Source organism: Salmo trutta, chromosome 18 (assembly GCF_901001165.1).
Source record: "Salmo trutta chromosome 18, fSalTru1.1, whole genome shotgun sequence".
Lineage (NCBI taxonomy): Eukaryota > Metazoa > Chordata > Actinopteri > Salmoniformes > Salmonidae > Salmo > Salmo trutta.
In genome coordinates this window covers 4,138,953-4,163,962 of record NC_042974.1, presented here as the reverse complement: position 1 = coordinate 4,163,962, position 25,010 = coordinate 4,138,953, and the positions used below count along the sequence as shown (strand labels likewise).

The following is a 25,010-nucleotide window of genomic DNA, read 5'->3' as shown; positions in this document are numbered from 1 at the left end:
AGTATCCTGACTGTACAGAACCAACAGCTCAGTCCCAGTATCCTGACTGTACAGAACCAACAGCTCTGTCCCAGTATCCTGACTGTACAGAACCAACAGCTCTGTCCCAGTATCCTGACTGTACAGAACCAACAGCTCTGTCCCAGTATCCTGACTGTACAGAACCAACAGCTCAGTCCCAGTATCCTGACTGTACAGAACCAACAGCTCTCTGTCCCAGTATCCTGACTGTACAGAACCAACAGCTCTGTCCCAGTATCCTGACTGTACAGAACCAACAGCTCAGTCCCAGTATCCTGACTGTACAGAACCAACAGCTCTCTGTCCCAGTATCCTGACTGTACAGAACCAACAGCTCTCAGTCCCAGTATCCTGACTGTACAGAACCAACAGCTCTCTGTCCCAGTATCCTGACTGTACAGAACCAACAGCTCTCTGTCCCAGTATCCTGACTGTACAGAACCAACAGCTCAGTCCCAGTATCCTGACTGTACAGAACCAACAGCTCTGTCCCAGTATCCTGACTGTACAGAACCAACAGCTCTCAGTCCCAGTATCCTGACTGTACAGACGCAAGGCCTCCAGAGAAATGTGTCTGAACTAACTCACCAATTATGTCATAGTAGTGTAATTGGCCCTTGAACCTGTGAAAGAACTGGTGTGGCTCCCAGCTCTCGGCATCCCCCCCTACCTCACAAGGACCCAGTGCTGCCCTGTAGACAAAGAAACATCCCTCTAACTCACAAGGACCCTGTTCTGCCCTGTAGTACAAGAAACACCCCCCTACCTCACAAGGACCCAGTGCTGCCCTGTAGTACAAGAAACATCCCCCCTACCTCACAAGGACCCAGTTCTGCCCTGTAGTACAAGAAACATCCCCCTACCTCACAAGGACCCAGTTTTGCCCTGTAGTACAAGAAACATCCCCCTACCTCACAAGGACCCAGTGCTGCCCTGTAGTACAAGAAACATCCCTCTACCTCACAAGGACCCAGTGCTGCCCTGTAGTACAAGAAACATCCCTCTACCTCACAAGGACCCAGTGCTGCCCTGTAGTACAAGAAACATCCCCCTACCTCAACAAGGACCCAGTGCTGCCCTGTAGTACAAGAAACATCCCCCCTACCTCACAAGGACCCAGTGCTGCCCTGTAGTACAAGAAACATCCCCCCTACCTCACAAGGACCCAGTTCTGCCCTGTAGTACAAGAAACATCCCCCTACCTCACAAGGACCCAGTTTTTGCCCTGTAGTACAAGAAACATCCCCCTACCTCACAAGGACCCAGTTTTGCCCTGTAGTACAAGAAACATCCCCCTACCTCACATGGACCCAGTGCTGCCCTGTAGTACAAGAAACATCCCCCCTACCTCACATGGACCCAGTGCTGCCCTGTAGTACAAGAAACATCCCCCTACCTCACAAGGACCCAGTGCTGCCCTGTAGTACAAGAAACATCCCCCTACCTCACAAGGACCCAGTTTTGCCCTGTAGTACAAGAAACATCCCCCTACCTCACAAGGACCCAGTTTTGCCCTGTAGTACAAGAAACATCCCCCTACCTCACATGGACCCAGTGCTGCCCTGTAGTACAAGAAACATCCCCCCTACCTCACATGGACCCAGTGCTGCCCTGTAGTACAAGAAACATCCCCCTACCTCACAAGGACCCAGTGCTGCCCTGTAGTACAAGAAACATCCCCCTACCTCACAAGGTTGGTGTTGCAGGGTTTCTCTGCTTTGCTGCCTAACCAGCCCTGCTAACACACCTATTACACTGAGAAGCCAGTGAGAGTGACGCAAGTCAAACAAATGCAGCTGGATGGATCAGATATATCTGGTGTTTTATGTAACGTGTGTGTGTGTGTGTGTGTGTGTGTGTGTGTGTGTGTGTGTGTGTGTGTGTGTGTGTGTGTGTGTGTGTGTTTACAGCGGAGGGCAGAAACGGAGGGTGTCTCTGGGAGCAGCCTTACTTCAAAACCCCCAGTTATTGATTCTGGATGAACCCACAGTCGGGGTGGACCCTGTGCTGAGAGCCAAGTATGTACTGGACACACACACACACACACACACACACACACACACACACACACAGAACCTACAATAATTAACCTGCTTCACATTTCCCCTTTTCCATCCAGTATAATGAATGTCATATACAGTCTGAAGATAACATGTATGTTTCTGAACACCACTCTCTCTCCAACAGTCTCACCCCGTCAAACACACTCTCTGCCCCTCATTACAGAAACCATTTTGTCTCTCATTCAGAAAGACTGTATAAATCCTGTTGGAAGTATATGGGTGTGTAATCTGATTGTGTAATGGTACCAGTGCTGTGTTACAAAGCCCAGCCAAATCAGTCTAGTCAGGGTAATCCCAGGCAGGTCATAAGGCTAAGGCTGTATGTCAAATGGCACCCTATTCCCTTTATAGTGCACTACCAGGGCTCATAGAGCTCTGGTAAGTAGTGCACTTTATAGAGAATAGGGTGCCATTTGGAACAACAGGATGTGATCCTTAAACTGAGTTGTGTCATGTGTCCCTGTAGGATCTGGCAGCATCTAGTAGAGATTGTGAAAACTGGAAAAGTATCAGTCGTCATCACCACTCACTACATAGAGGAGGCCAGGCAAGCCAATGTGGTAAGATACAGTCTATATACATGACAACTACCTACTGATAGACACTACATAGAGGAGGACAGGCAAGCCAATGTGGTAAGATACAGTCTATATACATGATAACTACCTACTGATAGACACTACATAGAGGAGGCCAGGCAAGCCAATGTGGTAAGATACAGTCTATATACATGATAACTACCTACTGATAGGCACTACATAGAGGAGGCCAGGCAAGCCAATGTGGTAAGATACAGTCTATATACATGGATAACTACCTACTGATAGACACTACATAGAGGAGGCCAGGCAAGCCAATGTGGTAAGATACAGTCTATATACATGGATAACTACCTACTGATAGACACTACATAGAGGAGGCCAGGCAAGCCAATGTGGTAAGACACTCTCACACACACACACACACACACACAAACATACACACACACACACAGTCCTTTTGTCAAATGCTCCTCTGTGAACGCTGTGCCTTGTTTATCTGTTGTCACAAGAGGAAAGGGGAAACACACAGCTCAACTGACCGGCCCTCCTCAAATACTTTATGAGCAGGCAATTATCAGGTCCCCTCTGCTGAGAAACAATGGGTCCTTTAGTAGTTCCTGTAGTTCTTCTGTGTTTCACCGATTTAGAAAGGGGGGAGAGGTGGACTATGGGTCTGCGTGTGTGTCACAGCGTCAATGGTCTGGTTGTCTTCAATCAGAACACACTGTTCCAGTTATATACACTATTCCAGTTGTATGGCCCTCACCATGTCCTCCATCAGACTAGTAGTGTTCATTCCCTATCCTGACTGGTTCAAAGTCTAATACCTCGGAGCTACTGCTCTGTAAATCTACAGATTAGGTTACTGTAAAACCTTCTTCCTGCTTTTCCTCTGATGATGTTTGTTTCTGAGCAGCCTTTTTCCTCCGTGAGGAAATGAAATGTGATCGAGTGGTGAAGGGGACAGACATGAACTACAGTACTGAGGGGATGTTTTGGTTCTGTACCACATGGACCATGAACTACAGTACTGAGGGGATGTTCTGGTTCTGTACCACATGGACCATGAACTACAGTACCGAGAGGATGTTCTGGTCCTGTACCACATGGACCATGAACTACAGTACTGAGTGGATGTTCTGGTTCTGTACCACATGGACCATGAACTACAGTACTGAGAGGATGTTCTGGTCCTGTACCACATGGACCATGAACTACAGTACTGAGAGGATGTTCTGGTCCTGTACCACATGGACCATGAACTACAGTACTGAGAGGATGTTCTGGTCCTGTACCACATGGACCATGAACTACAGTACTGAGTGGATGTTCTGGTCCTGTACCACATGGACCATGAACTACAGTACTGAGTGGATGTTCTGGTTCTGTACCACATGGACCATGAACTACAGTACTGAGGGGATGTTCTGGTTCTGTACCACATGGACCATGAACTACAGTACTGAGAGGATGTTCTGGTCCTGTACCACATGGACCATAAACTACAGTACTGAGGGGATGTTCTGGTCCTGTACCACATGGACCATGAACTACAGTACTGAGGGGATGTTCTGGTTCTGTACCACATGGACCATGAACTACAGTACTGAGTGGATGTTCTGGTCCTGTACCACATGGACCATGAACTACAGTACTGAGGGGATGTTCTGGTGCTGTACTACATGGACCATGAACTACAGTACTGAGGGGATGTTCTGGTCCTGTACCACATGGACCATGAACTACAGTACTGAGGGGATGTTCTGGTCCTGTACCACATGGACCATGAACTACAGTACTGAGAGGATGTTCTGGTCCTGTACCACATGGACCATGAACTACAGTACTGAGGGGATGTTCTGGTCCTGTACCACATGGACCATGAACTACAGTACTGAGGGGATGTTCTGGTCCTGTACCACATGGACCATGAACTACAGTACTGAGGGGATGTTCTGGTCCTGTACCACATGGACCATGAACTATAGTACTGAGGGGATGTTCTGGTCCTGTACCACATGGACCATGAACTACAGTACTGAGGGGATGTTCTGGTCCTGTACCACATGGATCATGAACTACAGTACTGAGGGGATGTTCTGGTCCTGTACCACATGGACCATGAACTACAGTACTGAGGGGATGTTCTGGTCCTGTACCACATGGACCATGAACTACAGTACTGAGGGGATGTTTTGGTTCTGTACCACATGGACCATGAACTACAGTACTGAGGGGATGTTCTGGTCCTGTACCACATGGACCATGAACTACAGTACTGAGAGGATGTTCTGGTCCTGTACCACATGGACCATGAACTACAGTACCGAGGGGATGTTCTGGTCCTGTACCAGATAACTTCTACCTACTGTATTCCATCCCCTCTGACCTGTTACCATGAGACATTTAGATAACTTCTACCTACTGTATTCCATCCCCTCTGACCTGTTACCATGAGACAGACATTTAGATAACTTCTACCTACTGTATTCCATCCCCTCTGACCTGTTACCATGAGACAGACATTTAGATAACTTCTACCTACTGTATTCCATCCCCTCTGACCTGTTACCATGAGACATTTAGATAACTTCTACCTACTGTATTCCATCCCCTCTGACCTGTTACCATGAGACAGACATTTAGATAACTTCTACCTACTGTATTCCATCCCCTCTGATCTGTTACCATGAGACAGACATTTAGATAACTTCTACCTACTGTATTCCATCCCCTCTGATCTGTTACCATGAGACAGACATTTAGATAACTTCTACCTACTGTATTCCATCCCCTCTGACCTGTTACCATGAGACATTTAGATAACTTCTACCTACTGTATTCCATCCCCTCTGACCTGTTACCATGAGACAGACATTTAGATAACTTCTACCTACTGTATTCCATCCCCTCTGACCTGTTACCATGAGACAGACATTTAGATAACTTCTACCTACTGTATTCCATCCCCTCTGACCTGTTACCATGAGACAGACATTTAGATAACTTCTACCTACTGTATTCCATCCCCTCTGACCTGTTACCATGAGACAGACATTTAGATAACTTCTACCTACTGTATTCCATCCCCTCTGACCTGTTACCATGAGACATTTAGATAACTTCTACCTACTGTATTCCATCCCCTCTGACCTGTTACCATGAGACAGACAATTTAGATAACTTCTACCTACTGTATTCCATCCCCTCTGACCTGTTACCATGAGACAGATGAGAGATGGATCAGATCTCACTTCTCTATTATTGTAGCCAGTTCAATGTCCTGCTGAGCCACTAAGGCAGAAGTGAAAGTAGTGTGAAGTGCATAGTACTGTATTCTGCATTTAGCTTCTCACACTCAACACAGATCTTACTGGAAACACACTGATAAGAATCTCTATGTTCCAAATGGCACCATATTATTATTATTATTATAATGCACTACTTTCTACCAGGACCCATAGGGCTCAGGTTAAAAGTAGTGCACTTTGTAGGGAATAGGGTGCCATTTGGGACATAGAGGTTCCTTGTACCACCTGTGCAATGTATTCTGAATGCATTTAGGGCACATTCTATCACCGCAAGTCTACAGTATTACCTCTGTGTTATAGTCTACAGTACTACCTCTGTGTTATAGTCTACAGTACTACCTCTGTGTTATAGTCTACAGTACTACCTCTGTGTTATAGTCTACAGTATTACCTCTGTGTTATAGTCTACAGTACTACCTCTGTGTTATAGTCTACAGTATTACCTCTGTGTTATAGTCTACAGTATTACCTCTGTGTTATAGTCTACAGTACTACCTCTGTGTTATAGTTATAGTCTACAGTACTACCTCTGTGTTATAGTCTACAGTACTACCTCTGTGTTATAGTCTACAGTACTACCTCTGTGTTATAGTCTACAGTACTACCTCTGTGTTATAGTCTACAGTACTACCTCTGTGTTATAGTTATAGTCTACAGTACTACCTCTGTGTTATAGTTATAGTCTACAGTACTACCTCTGTGTTATAGTCTACAGTATTACCTCTGTGTTATAGTCTACAGTATTACCTCTGTGTTATAGTCTACAGTACTACCTCTGTGTTATAGTTATAGTCTACAGTACTACCTCTGTGTTATAGTCTACAGTACTACCTCTGTGTTATAGTCTACAGTACTACCTCTGTGTTATAGTCTACAGTACTACCTCTGTGTTATAGTCTACAGTACTACCTCTGTGTTATAGTCTACAGTACTACCTCTGTGTTATAGTCTACAGTACTACCTCTGTGTTATAGTTATAGTCTACAGTACTACCTCTGTGTTATAGTTATAGTCTACAGTACTACCTCTGTGTTATAGTCTACAGTACTACCTCTGTGTTATAGTCTACAGTACTACCTCTGTGTTATAGTCTACAGTATTACCTCTGTGTTATAGTCTACAGTACTACCTCTGTGTTATAGTCTACAGTACTACCTCTGTGTTATACTCTACAGTATTACCTCTGTGTTATAGTCTACAGTACTACCTCTGTGTTATAGTCTACAGTATTACCTCTGTGTTATAGTTATAGTCTACAGTATTACCTCTGTGTTATAGTTATAGTCTACAGTATTACCTCTGTGTTATAGTCTACAGTATTACCTCTGTGTTATAGTCTACAGTACTACCTCTGTGTTATAGTCTACAGTATTACCTCTGTGTTATAGTCTACAGTATTACCTCTGTGTTATAGTTATAGTCTACAGTACTACCTCTGTGTTATAGTTATAGTCTACAGTATTACCTCTGTGTTATAGTCTACAGTACTACCTCTGTGTTATAGTCTACAGTACTACCTCTGTGTTATAGTCTGCAGTACTACCTCTGTGTTATAGTCTACAGTACTACCTCTGTGTTATAGTCTACAGTATTACCTCTGTGTTATAGTCTACAGTATTACCTCTGTGTTATAGTCTACAGTATTACCTCTGTGTTATAGTCTACAGTACTACCTCTGTGTTATAGTTATAGTCTACAGTATTACCTCTGTGTTATAGTCTACAGTACTACCTCTGTGTTATAGTCTACAGTATTACCTCTGTGTTATAGTTATAGTCTACAGTATTACCTCTGTGTTATAGTCTACAGTATTACCTCTGTGTTATAGTCTACAGTATTACCTCTGTGTTATAGTCTACAGTACTACCTCTGTGTTATAGTCTACAGTACTACCTCTGTGTTATAGTCTACAGTACTACCTCTGTGTTATAGTCTACAGTATTACCTCTGTGTTATAGTCTACAGTATTACCTCTGTGTTATAGTCTACAGTACTACCTCTGTGTTATAGTCTACAGTACTACCTCTGTTGTTATAGTCTACAGTACTACCTCTGTGTTATAGTCTACAGTATTACCTCTGGTGTTATAGTTATAGTCTACAGTATTACCTCTGGTTATAGTCTACAGTACTACCTCTGTGTTATAGTTATAGTCTACAGTATTACCTCTGTGTTATAGTCTACAGTATTACCTCTGTGTTATAGTCATACAGTATTACCTCTGTGTTATAGGTCTACAGTACTACCTCTGTGTTATAGTCTACAGTATTACCTCTGTGTTATAGTCTACAGTATTACCTCTGTGTTATAGTTATAGTCTACAGTATTACCTCTGTGTTATAGTCTACAGTACTACCTCTGTGTTATAGTTATAGTCTACAGTATTACCTCTGTGTTATAGTCTACAGTATTACCTCTGTGTTAAAGTTATAGTCTACAGTATTACCTCTGTGTTATAGTCTACAGTACTACCTCTGTGTTATAGTCTACAGTATTACCTCTGTGTTATAGTTATAGTCTACAGTATTACCTCTGTGTTATAGTCTACAGTATTACCTCTGTGTTATAGTCTACCAGTATACCTCTGTGTATATAGTTATAGTCTACAGTACTACCTCTGTGTTATAGTCTACAGTACTACCTCTGTGTTATAGTCTACAATACTACCTCTGTGTTATAGTCTACAGTATTACCTCTGTGTTATAGTTATAGTCTACAGTACTACCTCTGTGTGTAGAGTCTACGTATTACCTCTGTGTATAGCTACAGTACTACCTCATGTGTTATAGTCTACAGTATTACCTCTGTGTTATAGTCTACAGTATTACCTCTGTGTTATAGTCTACAGTATTACCTCTGTGTTATAGTCTACAGTATTACCTCTGTGTTATAGTCTACAGTATTACCTCTGTGTTATAGTCTACAGTACTACCTCTGTGTTATAGTCTACAGTACTACCTCTGTGTTATAGTCTACAGTACTACCTCTGTGTTATAGTCTACAGTACTACCTCTGTGTTATAGTCTACAGTACTACCTCTGTGTTATAGTCTACAATACTACCTCTGTGTTATAGTCTACAGTATTACCTCTGTGTTATAGTTATAGTCTACAGTACTACCTCTGTGTTATAGTCTACAGTACTACCTCTGTGTTATAGTCTACAGTATTACCTCTGTGTTATAGTTATAGTCTACAGTATTACCTCTGTGTTATAGTCTACAGTATTACCTCTGTGTTATAGTCTACAGTACTACCTCTGTGTTATAGTCTACAGTATTACCTCTGTGTTATAGTCTACAGTATTACCTCTGTGTTATAGTCTACAGTACTACCTCTGTGTTATAGTCTACAGTACTACCTCTGTGTTATAGTCTACATTATTACCTCTGTGTTATAGTTATAGTCTACAGTATTACCTCTGTGTTATAGTTATAGTCTACAGTATTACCTCTGTGTTATAGTCTACATTATTACCTCTGTGTTATAGTTATAGTCTACAGTATTACCTCTGTGTTATAGTTATAGTCTACAGTATTACCTCTGTGTTATAGTCTACAGTACTACCTCTGTGTTATAGTCTACAGTACTACCTCTGTGTTATAGTCTACAGTATTACCTCTGTGTTATAGTCTACAGTACTACCTCTGTGTTATAGTCTACAGTATTACCTCTGTGTTATAGTTATAGTCTACAGTATTACCTCTGTGTTATAGTTATAGTCTACAGTATTATCTCTGTGTTATAGTCTACAGTATTACCTCTGTGTTATAGTCTACAGTACTACCTCTGTGTTATAGTCTACAGTATTACCTCTGTGTTATAGTTATAGTCTACAGTACTACCTCTGTGTTATAGTCTACAGTATTACCTCTGTGTTATAGTTATAGTCTACAGTATTACCTCTGTGTTATAGTTATAGTCTACAGTATTATCTCTGTGTTATAGTCTACAGTATTACCTCTGTGTTATAGTCTACAGTATTACCTCTGTGTTATAGTCTACAGTACTACCTCTGTGTTATAGTCTACAGTACTACCTCTGTGTTATAGTTATAGTCTACAGTATTACCTCTGTGTTATAGTCTACAGTATTACCTCTGTGTTATAGTCTACAGTATTACCTCTGTGTTATAGTCTACAGTACTACCTCTGTGTTATAGTCTACAGTACTACCTCTGTGTTATAGTCTACAGTACTACCTGTGTGTTATAGTCTACAGTACTACCTCTGTGTTATAGTCTACAGTACTACCTCTGTGTTATAGTCTACAGTATTACCTCTGTGTTATAGTTATAGTCTACAGTACTACCTCTGTGTTATAGTTATAGTCTACAGTACTACCTCTGTGTTATAGTCTACAGTATTACCTCTGTGTTATAGTCTACAGTACTACCTCTGTGTTATAGTCTAAAGTATTACCTCTGTGTTATAGTTATAGTCTACAGTATTACGTCTGTGTTATAGTTATAGTCTACAGTATTACCTCTGTGTTTTAGTCTACAGTATTACCTCTGTGTTATAGTTATAGTCTACAGTATTACCTCTGTGTTATAGTCTACAGTATTACGTCTGTGTTATAGTCTACAGTATTACCTCTGTGTTGTAGTCTACAGTATTACCTCTGTGTTATAGTTATAGTCTACAGTACTACCTCTGTGTTATAGTCTACAGTACTACCTCTGTGTTATAGTCTACAGTACTACCTCTGTGTTATAGTCTACAGTATTACCTCTGTGTTATAGTTATAGTCTACAGTATTACCTCTGTGTTATAGTTATAGTCTACAGTACTACCTCTGTGTTATAGTCTACAGTACTACCTCTGTGTTATAGTTATAGTCTACAGTATTACCTCTGTGTTATAGTCTACAGTATTACCTCTGTGTTATAGTCTACAGTATTACCTCTGTGTTATAGTCTACAGTACTACCTCTGTGTTATAGTCTACAGTACTACCTCTGTGTTATAGTTATAGTCTATAGTATTACCTCTGTGTTATAGTTATAGTCTACAGTACTACCTCTGTGTTATAGTTATAGTCTACAGTATTACCTCTGTGTTATAGTTATAGTCTACAGTATTACCTCTGTGTTATAGTTATAGTCTACAGTACTACCTCTGTGTTATAGTTATAGTCTACAGTACTACCTCTGTGTTATAGTTATAGTCTACAGTATTACCTCTGTGTTATAGTTATAGTCTACAGTATTACCTCTGTGTTATAGTCTACAGTACTACCTCTGTGTTATAGTCTACAGTACTACCTCTGTGTAAGTAGTACTACCTCTGTGTTATAGTCTACAGTACTACCTCTGTGTTATAGTTACAGTACTACCTCTGTGTTATAGCTACAGTATTACCTCTGTGTTATAGCTCATACAATACTACCTCTGTGTTATAGTCTACAATACTACCTCTGTGTTATAGTCTACAGTACTACCTCTGTGTTATAGTTATAGTCTACAGTACTACCTCTGTGTTATAGTCTACAGTATTACCTCTGTGTTATAGTCTACAGTATTACCTCTGTGTTATAGTCTACAATACTACCTCTGTGTTATAGTCTACAATACTACCTCTGTGTTATAGTCTACAGTACTACCTCTGTGTTATAGTATACAGTATTACCTCTGTGTTATAGTTATAGTCTACAGTACTACCTCTTTGTTATAGTCTACAGTATTACCTCTGTGTTATAGTCTACAGTACTACCTCTGTGTTATAGTCTACAGTACTACCTCTGTGTTATAGTCTACAGTACTACTCGGTGTTATAGTCTACAGTACTACCTCTGTGTTATAGTTATAGTCTACAGTACTACCTCTGTGTTATAGTCTACAGTATTACCTCTGTGTTATAGTCTACATTATTACCTCTGTGTTATAGTCTACAGTACTACCTCTGTGTTATAGTTATAGTCTACAGTATTACCTCTGTGTTATAGTTATAGTCTACAGTACTACCTCTGTGTTATAGTTATACACTACAGTATTACCTCTGTGTTATAGTCTACAGTACTACCTCTGTGTTATAGTCTACAGTATTACCTCTGTGTTATAGTCTACAGTACTACCTCTGTGTTATAGTTATAGTCTACAGTATTACCTCTGTGTTATAGTCTACAGTACTACCTCTGTGTTATAGTCTACAGTACTACCTCTGTGTTATAGTCTACAGTACTACCTCTGTGTTATAGTTGTAGTCTACAGTACTACCTCTGTGTTATAGTCTACAGTATTACCTCTGTGTTATAGTCTACAGTACTACCTCTGTGTTATAGTTATAGTCTACAGTACTACCTCTGTGTTATAGTCTACAGTATTACCTCTGTGTTATAGTCTACAGTACTACCTCTGTGTTATAGTTATAGTCTACAGTACTACCTCTGTGTTATAGTCTACAGTACTACCTCTGTGTTATAGTCTACAGACTACCTCTGTGTTATAGTACAGTATACCTCTGTGTTATAGTCTACAGTACTACCTCTGTGTTATAGTCTACAGTATTACCTCTGTGTTATAGTCTACAGTACTACCTCTGTGTTATAGTCTACAGTACTACCTCTGTGTTATAGTCTACAGTATTACCTCTGTGTTATAGTCTACAGTACTACCTCTGTGTTATAGTCTACAGTATTACCTCTGTGTTGTAGTCTACAGTACTACCTCTGTGTTATAGTCTACAGTATTACCTCTGTGTTATAGTCTACAGTACTACCTCTGTGTTATAGTCTACAGTACTACCTCTGTGTTATAGTTATAGTCTACAGTACTACCTCTGTGTTATAGTTATAGTCTACAGTACTACCTCTGTGTTATAGTCTACAGTATTACCTCTGTGTTATAGTCTACAGTACTACCTCTGTGTTATAGTCTACAGTACTACCTCTGTGTTATAGTTATAGTCTACAGTATTACCTCTGTGTTATAGTTATAGTCTACAGTATTACCTCTGTGTTATAGTTATAGTCTACAGTATTACCTCTGTGTTATAGTCTACAGTACTACCTCTGTGTTATAGTTATAGTCTACAGTACTACCTCTGTGTTATAGTCTACAGTACTACCTCTGTGTTATAGTCTACAGTACTACCTCTGTGTTATAATCTACAGTACTACCTCTGTGTTATAGTCTACAGTACTACCTCTGTGTTATAGTCTACAGTATTACCTCTGTGTTATAGTTATAGTCTACAATACTACCTCTGTGTTATAGTCTACAGTTCTACCTCTGTGTTATAGTCTACAGTACTACCTCTGTGTTATAGTCTACAGTACTACCTCTGTGTTATAGTTATTGTCTACAGTATTACCTCTGTGTTATAGTTATAGTCTACAGTATTACCTCTGTGTTATAGTCTACAGTACTACCTCTGTGTTATAGTCTACAGTATTACCTATGTGTTATAGTCTACAGTACTACCTCTGTGTTATAGTTATAGTCTACAGTACTACCTCTGTGTTATAGTCTACAGTACTACCTCTGTGTTATAGTCTACAGTATTACCTCTGTGTTATAATCTACAGTATTACCTCTGTGTTATAGTTATAGTCTACAGTACTACCTCTGTGTTATAGTCTACAGTATTACCTCTGTGTTATAGTCTACAGTACTACCTCTGTGTTATAGTCTACAGTATTACCTCTGTGTTATAGTCTACTGTATTACCTCTGTGTTATAGTTATAGTCTACAGTATTACCTCTGTGTTATAGTCTACAGTATTACCTCTGTGTTATAGTCTACAGTATTACCTCTGTGTTATAGTTATAGTCTACAGTATTACCTCTGTGTTATAGTCTACAGTATTACCTCTGTGTTATAGTCTACAGTATTACCTCTTATGTCTACAGTATTACCTCTGTGTTATAGTCTACAGTACTACCTCTGTGTTATAGTCTACAGTACTACCTCTGTGTTATAGTCTACAGTATTACCTCTGTGTTAAAGTCTACAGTACTACCTCTGTGTTAAAGTCTACAGTATTACCTCTGTGTTAAAGTCTACACTACTACCTCTGTGTTAAAGTCTACAGTACTAACTCTGTGTTAAAGTCTACAGTACTACCTCTGTGTTAAAGTCTACAGTATTACCTCTGTGTTAAAGTCTACAGTATTACCTACTGCTCTTTCTTAATCTTTCCTTGATTCCTCACATCCTCTCTCCTCGCCTCCTTCCTCAGTCCATTTGGAATGACCCTGCTGTTTTCTATCGCTCCAGGTGGGTCTGATGAGAAATGGCCAACTGTTGGCAGAGGGACATCCAGAAACCATGATGAAACAGCACAATGCACCGGTGAGTACCCTATAACAGAGTGGACTGCTGACAATGGACTGCTGACAGAGTGGACTGCTGACAGAGTGGACTGCTGACTGAATGGACTGCTGACAGAATGGACTGCTGACAGAATGGACTGCTGACAGAATGGACTGCTGACAGAGTGGACTGCTGACGGAATGGACTGCTGACAGAATGGACTGCTGACAGAATGGACTGCTGACAGAGTGGACTGCTGACAGAATGGACTGCTGACAGAATGGACTGCTGACAGAATGGACTGCTGACAGAGTGGACTGCTGACAGAGTGGTCTGCTGACGGAATGGACTGCTGACAGAATGGTCTGCTGACGGAATAGACTGCTGACAGAATGGTCTGCTGACAGAATGGACTGCTGACAGAATGGACTGCTGACAGAGTGGACTGCTGACAGAGTGGTCTGCTGACGGAATGGACTGCTGACAGAATGGTCTGCTGACGGAATGGACTGCTGACAGAATGGTCTGCTGACAGAATGGACTGCTGACAGAGTGGACTGCTGACTGAGTGGACTGCTGACAGAATGGACTGCTGACAGAATGGTCTGCTGACAGAATGGACTGCTGACAGAGTGGACTGCTGACAGAGTGGTCTGCTGACGGAATGGACTGCTGACAGAATGGTCTGCTGACGGAATGGACTGCTGACAGAATGGTCTGCTGACAGAATGGACTGCTGACAGAGTGGTCTGCTGACGGAATGGACTGCTGACAGAATGGTCTGCTGACAGAGTGGACTGCTGACTGAGTGGACTGCTGACAGAATGGACTGCTGACAGAATGGACTGCTGACAGAGTGGACTGCTGACAGAGTGGTCTGCTGACGGAATGGACTGCTGACAGAATGGTCTGCTGACGGAATGGACTGCTGACAGAGTGGACTGCTGACAGAATGGACTGCTGACAGAGTGGACTGCTGACAGAATGGCTGCTGACAGAATGGACTGCTGACAGAATGGACTGCTGACGGAATGGACTGCTGACAGAGTGGACTGCTGACAGAATGGACTGCTGACAGAATGGTCTGCTGACAGAGTGGACTGCTGACAGAGTGGTCTGCTGACGGAATGGACTGCTGACAGAATGGTCTGCTGACGGAATGGACTGCTGACAGAGTGGACTGCTGACAGAATGGACTGCTGACAGAATGGACTGCTGACAGAGTGGACTGCTGACAGAGTGGACTGCTGACAGAATGGACTGCTGACGGAGTGGACTGCTGACGGAGTGGTCTGCTGACGGAATGGACTGCTGACTGAGTGGACTGCTGACAGAATGGACTGCTGACAGAATGGACTGCTGACTGAGTGGACTGCTGACTGAGTGGACTGCTGACAGAGTGGACTGCTGACAGAATGGACTGCTGACTGAGTGGACTGCTGACAGAATGGACTGCTGACTGAGTGGACTGCTGACTGAGTGGACTGCTGACGGAATGGACTGCTGACTGAGTGGACTGCTGACAGAATGGACTGCTGACGGAATGGACTGCTGACAGAGTGGACTGCTGACAGAGTGGACTGCTGACAGAGTGGACTGCTAATAGAATTTACATCTATCAGTGTTGAGGTCTAGCATTTTTGTTGGCTAATAGTGTTGTTAGCTTTGTGAAATGTTAACGATGGTGACGACTAACAGTGTTGACCCCTAATGGTGTTAATGCCTTACCATTCTAACCCTTGACTTTTGTCTTTGTGTCCAGTTAATTTTTTCTGTCTGCTAACAGTAACCCTTTATCACCACTAGACAACAGTCCTGCTAACAGTAACCCTTTATCACCACTAGACAACAGTCCTGCTAACAGTAACACTTTATCACCACTAGACAACAGTCCTGCTAACAGTCCTGCTAACAGTAACCCTTTATCACCACTAGACAACAGTCCTGCTAACAGTAACACTTTATCACCACTAGACAACAGTCCTGCTAACAGTAACACTTTATCACCACTAGACAACAGTCCTGCTAACAGTAACCCTTTTTCACCACTAGACAACAGTCCTGCTAACAGTAACTTGCTAACAGTAACCCTTTATCACCACTAGACAACAGTCCTGCTAACAGTAACACTTTATCACCACTAGACAGTAACACTTTATCACCACTAGACAACAGTCCTGCTAACAGTAACACTTTATCACCACTAGACAGTAACACTTTATCACCACTAGACAACAGTCCTACTAACAGTAACCCTTTATCACCGCTATACAACAGTCCTGCTAACAGTAACTCTTTATCACCACTAGACAACAGTCCTGCTAACAGTAACACTTTATCACCACTAGACAACAGTCCTGTTAACAGTAACCCTTTATCACCGCTATACAACAGTCCTGCTAACAGTAACTCTTTATCACCACTAGACAACAGTCCTGTTAACAGTAACCCTTTATCACCACTAGACAACAGTCCTGCTAACAGTAACCCTTTATCACCACTAGACAACAGTCCTGCTAACAGTAACCCTTTATCACCACTAGACAACAGTCCTGCTAACAGTAACACTTTATCACCACTAGACAACAGTCCTGCTAACAGTCCTGCTAACAGTAACCCTTTATCACCACTAGACAACAGTCCTGCTAACAGTAACCCTTTATCACCACTAGACAACAGTCCTGCTAACAGTAACCCTTTATCACCACTAGACAACAGTCCTGCTAACAGTAACCCTTTATCACCACTAGACAACAGTCCTGCTAACAGTAACACTTTATCACCACTAGACAACAGTCCTGTTAACAGTAACACTTTATCACCACTAGACAACAGTCCTGTTAACAGTAACACTTTATCACCACTAGACAACAGCCCTGTAGGCAGTAGCAATACATTGACCCTATTGCCTCCTACCATCCAATCACTGCAGACTTTGGACACAGCTTTCCTCCAGCTATGTGAGACGTCTGACTGTGTTGACTGCTTTCTATGTTGACTGCTTTCTGTGTTGATCATATAAACCCTTGACTATGTTATCTGTGTGTTCAATTGACTGTTGTCTATCTCCTCCACTGCCCCATCCACCCACTGCAGACCCTGGAGAAAGCCTTCCTGCAGCTGTGTGAGACCTCAGACCAGGTGGGCTCCAAAGACAGCACCTCCCCTCTGGGCGGGGTACTAGAGAGCAGACAATCATTCGAGAGTGGCCGGGAAGAGAGTCAACCAATCCTGGGAGCCGGACCGGGACCAGTAGAAGAGCTGCCCAAATACTCAGGTAAATGTAGGGTTGTATGGGCACTATACTGTATATACTCAGGTAAATGTAGGGTTGTATAGACACTATACTGTATATACTCAGGTAAATGTAGGGTTGTATGGACACTATACTGTATATACTCAGGTAAATGTAGGGTTGTATGGGCACTACACTGTATATACTCAGGTAAATGTAGGGTTGTATGGACACTACACTGTATATACTCAGGTAAATGTAGGGTTGTATGGACACTATTCTTTATATTTTGGCAGACCAGGGGGTTTGGTCAAGATGTTTACCCAGATCAGACACGGACAGAGAAGGATTAGCTCAGTTTCAAGGGTGTTTATTTAAATAATAGTTAAAAAAAGAAAAGGATAGGTCTCCCCCCTGAGACCCTCTCCGGGATACCATCTTTTGGGCTCCGGGTCTTGCTGTATCTTGTTTGGAACTCAAACTCAAATTCCCTCGTTTCCGCTCGGGCACTGTCTCCAACTACATGGAAGTCACCTTACTTCCTCCAGTCCCCCTTGTGTGCTGCCCTTCTGGCAGCTTTATGGGCCTTGCACAGCTGGTGAGGAATCTGCCCTTGATTACTCACCAGCTCCCAGTCAGTCATGGCTGGGGAGCCCGTCGAGACCTGGCACGTCCAGCAGATGGAGCCATCGCCTCATGATTTACACTCCATCTGCTACCAGGCCTTGACGAGTCTCCCCCTGGTGGCTGACCTGCTGTACACTACCCCCACCTCCCCTTAGCTCTGTTGGCGAGGGACTGTCATCAGTGCAACGTAGGTCTCCCTTCTCGATAGGGCATCCGCGTTTCCATGCTTCGCCCCTGACCTGTGCACGAAAGAGAAGTGTTGAAGGGACAAGAACCACCTGGTGACCCGATCGTTGGTGTCCTTTCCCCTGACCATCCAGACCAGGGGAGCATGGTCCGTGACCAGGGTGAAGTGGGTACCTAGCAGGTAATACTTGAGAGTGTCTAGCGCCCACTTCACCGCTAGACACTCTTTCTCAACGATAGAGTATTTCTTTTCCCTCTGCATCAGCTTTCGGCTGATGTACATGATGGGGTGCTCCTCCCCCTCGTGTACCTGGGACAGAACGGCCCCTAGTCCCGTATCACATGCGTCCGTCTGGACCACCATCGGCACCTGGAAATCGGGCGTTACAAGAATCGGATGGGAGCACAGCGCTTCCTTCAGACGGCTGAACGCCGCTTCTGTCTCGTCAGTCCATTTCACTGTGTTCTGGAGGCGGGCCCTTGTTATATCGGTGAGGGGGGAAGCTATAGCCGCAAAGTTGGGGTAAACCGGCTATAGTATCCTTCCAGTCCCAGGAAGGACTTGACCTGTGTCTTGGTGCGTGGAACGGGCCAGTCACGCACCGCGTGAACCTTCCACTCCTGGGGCTTGACGTTCCCCCGTCCGATCAAATACCCCAGGTACTCCACCTCCTCGAACCCTAGCTTGCATTTCCTGGGGTTTGCAGTCAATCCGGCTTGTCTGAGCGCGTCCAGCACCGCCTGGAGGCACGTCAGGTGCTCTTCCCAACCTTGGCTGTGGATGATGATATCATCCAGATATGCCACTGCGTACTGCTGGTGGGGTCAAAGCACTCTGTTCATCAGCCATTGGAATATGGGCGGGGCTCCGTGTAGACCAAACGGGAGCACCCGGTACTGATGCAACCCCTCTGGTGTCAAAAACGCCGTCTTCTCCCGGGAGGAGGCTGGCAAAGGTACCTGCCAATAACCTCTCAGGTCAAGGGTGCTGATGTACCGGGCCTTTCCCAATCGGTCGATGAGCTCGTCCACCCTCGGCATGGGATATGCATCGAACAAGCTGATGTCGTTCACCCCCCGGAAATCGTTACAGAAGTGGAGGCTACCGTCCGGTTTGGGCACCAACACGATGGGGCTGCACCATACACTGTGGGACTCTTCCACGACCCCGATCCTCAGCATAGCCTCCACTTCCTGTTTCACAGCCTCCGTTCGGGCCTCCAGAATCCGATATGGCCTCTTTCGTACCGTTTCCCCGGGCCGGGTACGGATGTGGTGTTCAATGAGGGTTGTGCGGCCTGGCTTCTCGGAGAAGTCCGCTGCGTTCCGATCGACGAGCTCCCTGAGCTCTTGCTTCTGGGCCGGGTCGAGGTCCTCATTGCTCAGGACCTCTGCTGGTACCGATGGCGTCCTGGGTCCCGCCCATAACACGGCAAGGCTGTCCTCTCGTGTCACTTCTTCAAGAGGTTCACGTGGTAAATCTGTTGGGGTTTCCGTCTCCCCGGTTGCCGTACGCGGTAATTGACAGGTCCCAGCTTCTCGACCACCTCGTATGGTCCATGCCATGTTGTCAGGAACTTACTTTCGGCCGTGGGGATCAAGACCAACACCCTGTCTCCCACCTGGAATTCTCGGGGCTGGGCTCCCCGATTGTAGACCTGGGCTTGGGTGCGTTGGGCCTTCTCCATATGTTTCCTCACGACTGGCCATATGGCTGTCATCCGCTCCCGCATCGTCTCCACGTGCTCTACCACGCTGCGTAAGGGGGTTGGTTGGGCTTCCCACACCTCCTTGGCGAGGTCCAGTAGGCCGCGTGGCCTCCTCCCATAGAGGAGTTCGAACGGGGAAAACCCAGTGGAGGATTGGGGTACTTCTCGGATTGAGAACATTAGGTGGGGTAGTAGCTGGTCCCAGTTCTTCCCATCCTGCTCGATGACCTTCCGCAGCATCTGTTTGAGCAGTCTTTACCAGGGGTCCCACTATGTCCATGGCGATGCGTTTAAAGGGCACCCCGATTATTGGCAGGGGACCAGAGGGTTTCGGAAGGGTGCTTTCGGGGCAGTGAGTAGACACTCTGGGCAGCTGCGACAATAGTCTTCCACGGCCCTCCTCATCCCAGGCCAGTGGAACCGGGCGGCAATCCGTTCCCGGGTCTTCTCCATTCCCAGGTGCGCCCCCAACAGGTGGGTGTGGGCCAGCTGCAGAACGGTTCCTACGTACCGTCGGGGCAGCAACAATACCTCTCGACGTTCCCCCTGTTTGTGCGACACTTGATACAAAAGGTTATTCTTAATTTGGAAATAGGGGTATCGCCAGTCACTCACCCCCGGAAGTAGCTGTCCATCCACCGCTATCACTTGGGCGGCGGCAGCTTTGAAGTTCGGATCCTCCCACTGGGCCGTCCCGAATTGTCCACTCAGTTGGCCCCCAGCGGGGGTCTCTACTGGCTCCTCGAAACCGATGAGGGGAGGATGAGCTCCTCCTCCAGGGGTTCCCTGGGGGGATTGGGTTCCAGCGCCCCCTCCGACTCCCAATTAGTCATGGCTGGGGAGCCCGTCGAGACCTGGCACGTCCAGCAGATGGAGCCATCGCCTCGTGATTTACACTCCATCTGCTACCAGGCCTCGACGAGTCTCCCCCTGGTGGCTGACCTGCCTTACGCCACAATATACTTAGCTAAATGTAGGGTTGTATGGACACTACTGTATATACTCAGGTAAATGTAGGATTGTATGGACACTACACTGTATATACTCAGGTAAATGTAGGGTTGTATGGACACTACACTGTATATACTCAGGTAAATGTAGGATTGTATGGACACTATACTGCAGACGAACATTGCTGAACATTGCAGCTAAAACTGTGTGTGTGTGTGTGTGTGTGTGTGTGTGTGTGTGTGTGTGTGTGTGTGTGTGTGTGTGTGTGTGTGTGTGTGTGTGTGTGTGTGTGTGTGGTGTGTGTGTGTGTGTGTGTGTGTGTGTAGCGGACTGGAAGGTACGAGTCATGCATGTGATGCCAAAGTGGAGGAACATCGCAGCTCTGATGATCAAGACCATGGTGCGGATGAAGAGAATGCCCGGGTGAGGATGATGATGGTGGTGGTAATAGTAGTGATTTTGGTAGTGGTGGTGATGATGAAGGGTGGTGATGGTGGTGAGGATTATGATGGTGGTGGTGGTGGGGTGATGAAGGGTGATGGTGTTTATGAGGATGATAACGATTATAATGATCGTGGTGGTGAGGATGATAATGAGGATGATGATGAAGAGGAGGAGGCAGAGGATGATGACAAAGAGTAGTAGTAGAATGAGCATGAAAGATTTCCAATAGTATTTGACCCAGTGTCTGGTATCTGTCCAGGTCCATGTGTTTCCAGTTCCTGCTGCCAGTCATCCAGATCTCTCTGATGTGTCTGTGTATCGGAGGAGACCCCAAAGGAATACAGGTGGCTGTGGTCAACAATGAGACCTCCTCCAGCTCCTTCAGCCAATCCCTGCTCTCCTTCCTGGACAACTCCAGCGTGCAACAGGTACTGGACCAATCAACTGGGTGGCATTCATTAGTGCATACCGTAGCAAAGCGTTTTGCCACGGAAAAGGAAAAACAAGCGTTTCTTATTGGACAAGTTCAGGTTGTCCCTCCCTGTTTCAGTCTGGAGGCAAACTAAATGTCTGTTTGTTCGGTATTATGGGGTGAGACAGAGTTTGTTGTGGAGGAGGTGCATGACCTAAAAGAGGAAGTAACATGAGTTACACTCTACACTCACTACCTGTTTACCTCTAGGTAGCTGGTTTCACTTCTGCACTGCTCTTTCTTAATCTAAAAATACGTTCATGTGCTGTGTGTCTACAGAAATAAGCCAAGCAGAAGCACTTTCAGAGCTAACTCCATAATTCACCTTTAAAAGGAATTGTGTGTTTTGTTATTACAGTACGGCGAAACAGTTTGAGTATCTACCACACTGTCCTCCTGGTCAAAATCCAGTGAGCATAATTATGTCTAAAAGACATATAGAGTACCACATTATGAGTCATAATACCCATAAAACCTAGCTGTCAAACAGGGAATTGGTTCCAATCATTTTTTCACCATTCATTTATTACCATAGTGGATTTTAGAAACACTTAAAATAAGGGCTGTGTTTCGTGTAGGCTTACCCTGGCGTGACGTTTTGATAACCGTGTGAATCTCTTTAGTACTTAAAAAAAAAAAACTTTGTTTATAACAAGGTGCATTTTATGAATACATTTGTCTTGATTTTTTCTTTTTTTTTCTTGCTTTGACTGTGATATGTGATTGTTCATCTACCTTAGTTGAATGCTCTGACTGAAAGTCTCTCTGGATAAGAGTGTCTGCTAAATTAACAAAATGTAAATCTGAAAATGAACATTATTCTAATGAGCTCCGCCCCCAAATAAAGACCACATTTGGTTGGTCCGAACCGGAACCAAATCTTAACCAATCATAATGTCTGTTTCACAAGTTTGGACAGTACAGTAGAGTACAGTGCAGTGCTGTACAGTACACATTTTTGGGACCAAATTGAGGCTGGACCGGATGTGAAATGAAGGCCGGTACAGAGGTGACCAGAAAACGTTGTCTGTGGTCGTTGAAATCAAAGCCAGGGCGGACGGACCAAATTTCAACGTCTTTTCAACATCAATGGACAAAGGCATTGGACCGTGCTCACTGGGAAGTAGTCCACTAGATGGAGGAATAGGGTGTAATTTAAGACCTAGCTATAGTCACCGAGGGTGTCCCCTGTCCCTCCCTGCCCTAGGTGAACCTGTCCCATGCTGAGGCTTTTGCAGGGGCCTATAACGGAGAGTACTGGGCCGTCATCGGGTTTGGAAAGAATTTTACCAGCTACCTGACCAAGAGGTGAGTCCTTCCTCTGGACCTGTCTCTTGTCTAGTCTCATCTTCTCACCTTGTTCTTCTGTTCTCCTCTCTTCTCTTCTGTTCTCCTCTGTTCTCTTCTGTTCTCTTCTGTTCTCTTCTGTTCTCTTCTGTTCTTCTCTCTTCTGTTCTCTTCTGTTCTCTTCTGTTCTCCTCTCTTCTCTTCTGTTCTCCTCTGTTCTCTTCTGTTCTCCTCTCTTCTCTTCTGTTCTCCTCTGTTCTCTTCTGTTCTCTTCTGTTCTCTTCTGTTCTCTTCTGTTCTGTTCTGTTCTCTTCTCCCCTTCACTCTAAAACTCTGTCAATAACCAGGTTTCCATCCACAGGTCATACCGTTTACATACCGTTTCCATCCACAGGTCATACCGTATACATACCGTTTCCATCCACAGGTCATACCGTATATATATACATATATATATTTTTAATCATGACAGTTGTGATGGAAACAGTTAGCAGACAGATCATTTGTTCATTCGACATGGTGGGATCTTTTTGTGTCTGTAAAATGCACAAATATTGATATAATAACCATCATATCGAAGTCAACTTGAAGTCACGCGATGACATGACTCAGGAAAGCATGCAGTTTATTAGACTACAGATGAAACATGTTGTGTGGTCCTCCCACTACGACTCAGGAAACCATGCAGTTTATTAGACTACAGATGAAACATGTTGTGTGGTCCTCCCACTACGACTCAGGAAACCATGCAGTTTATTAGACTACAGATGAAACGTGTTGTGTGGTCCTCCCACTACGACTCAGGAAACCATGCAGTTTATTAGACTACAGATGAAACATGTTGTGTGGTCCTCCCACTACGACTCAGGAAACCATGCAGTTAATTAGACTACAGATGAAACATGTTGTGTGGTCCTCCCACTACGACTCAGGAAACCATGCAGTTTATTAGACTACAGATGAAACATGTTGTGTGGTCCTCCCACTACGACTCAGGAAACCATGCAGTTTATTAGACTACAGATGAAACAAGTTGTGTGGTCCTCCCACTACGACTCAGGAAACCATGCAGTTTATTAGACTACAAATGAAACATGTTGTGTGGTCCTCCCACTACGACTCAGGAAACCATGCAGTTTATTAGACTACAGATGAAACATGTTGTGTGGTCCTCCCACTACGACTCAGGAAACCATGCAGTTTATTAGACTACAGATGAAACATGTTGTGTGGTCCTCCCACTACGACTCAGGAAACCATGCAGTTTATTAGACTACAGATGAAACATGTTGTGTGGTCCTCCCACTACGACTCAGGAAACCATGCAGTTTATTAGACTACAGATGAAACATGTTGTGTGGTCCTCCCACTACGACTCAGGAAACCATGCAGTTTATTAGACTACAGATGAAACATGTTGTGTGGTCCTCCCACTACGACTCAGGAAACCGTGCAGTTTATTAGACTACAGATGAAACATGTTGTGTGGTCCTCTCACTACAACTCAGGAAACCATGCAGTTTATTAGACTACAGATGAAACATGCTGTGTGGTCCTCCCACTACGACTCAGGAAACCATGCAGTTTATTAGACTACAGTTGAAACATGTTGTGATGAACTTCACAGGATGGTGAAAGAGCACGGTGATGAGCTTGATGCTCCTTTACAATACATATTGAGGGTTTTATTCTGGTAACATGATGCTTAATTGCCGTTTGACAAATAAAAATATTCTTGCTTCTATCCATAATAATCTCATCCTGTAGACGAGCCTACCCACACAGCCTACCCACACAGCCTACCCGCACAGCCTACCCACCCAGCCTACCCGCACAGCCTACCCGCACAGCCTACCTGCATTGCCTACCCGCACATTCTTCCCACACAGCCTACCCGCACAGCTTACCC

At 44.1% G+C, this 25,010-nt stretch overlaps 1 protein-coding gene across 1 annotated transcript in view; it reads left to right on the top strand.

Moving 5' to 3' along the window:
• Positions 1 to 25,010, top strand: part of LOC115153624 (ABC transporter G family member 23-like) — a 45,210-nt gene that overhangs the window by 5,543 nt on the left and 14,657 nt on the right. The window contains exons 4-10 of the mRNA XM_029699262.1: positions 1,932 to 2,039; positions 2,551 to 2,644; positions 14,155 to 14,229; positions 17,287 to 17,467; positions 21,225 to 21,321; positions 21,602 to 21,770; positions 23,022 to 23,122. Coding sequence (XP_029555122.1) covers positions 1,932 to 2,039; positions 2,551 to 2,644; positions 14,155 to 14,229; positions 17,287 to 17,467; positions 21,225 to 21,321; positions 21,602 to 21,770; positions 23,022 to 23,122 — 825 coding nt within the window. The remainder of the gene's footprint in view (positions 1 to 1,931; positions 2,040 to 2,550; positions 2,645 to 14,154; positions 14,230 to 17,286; positions 17,468 to 21,224; positions 21,322 to 21,601; positions 21,771 to 23,021; positions 23,123 to 25,010) is intronic.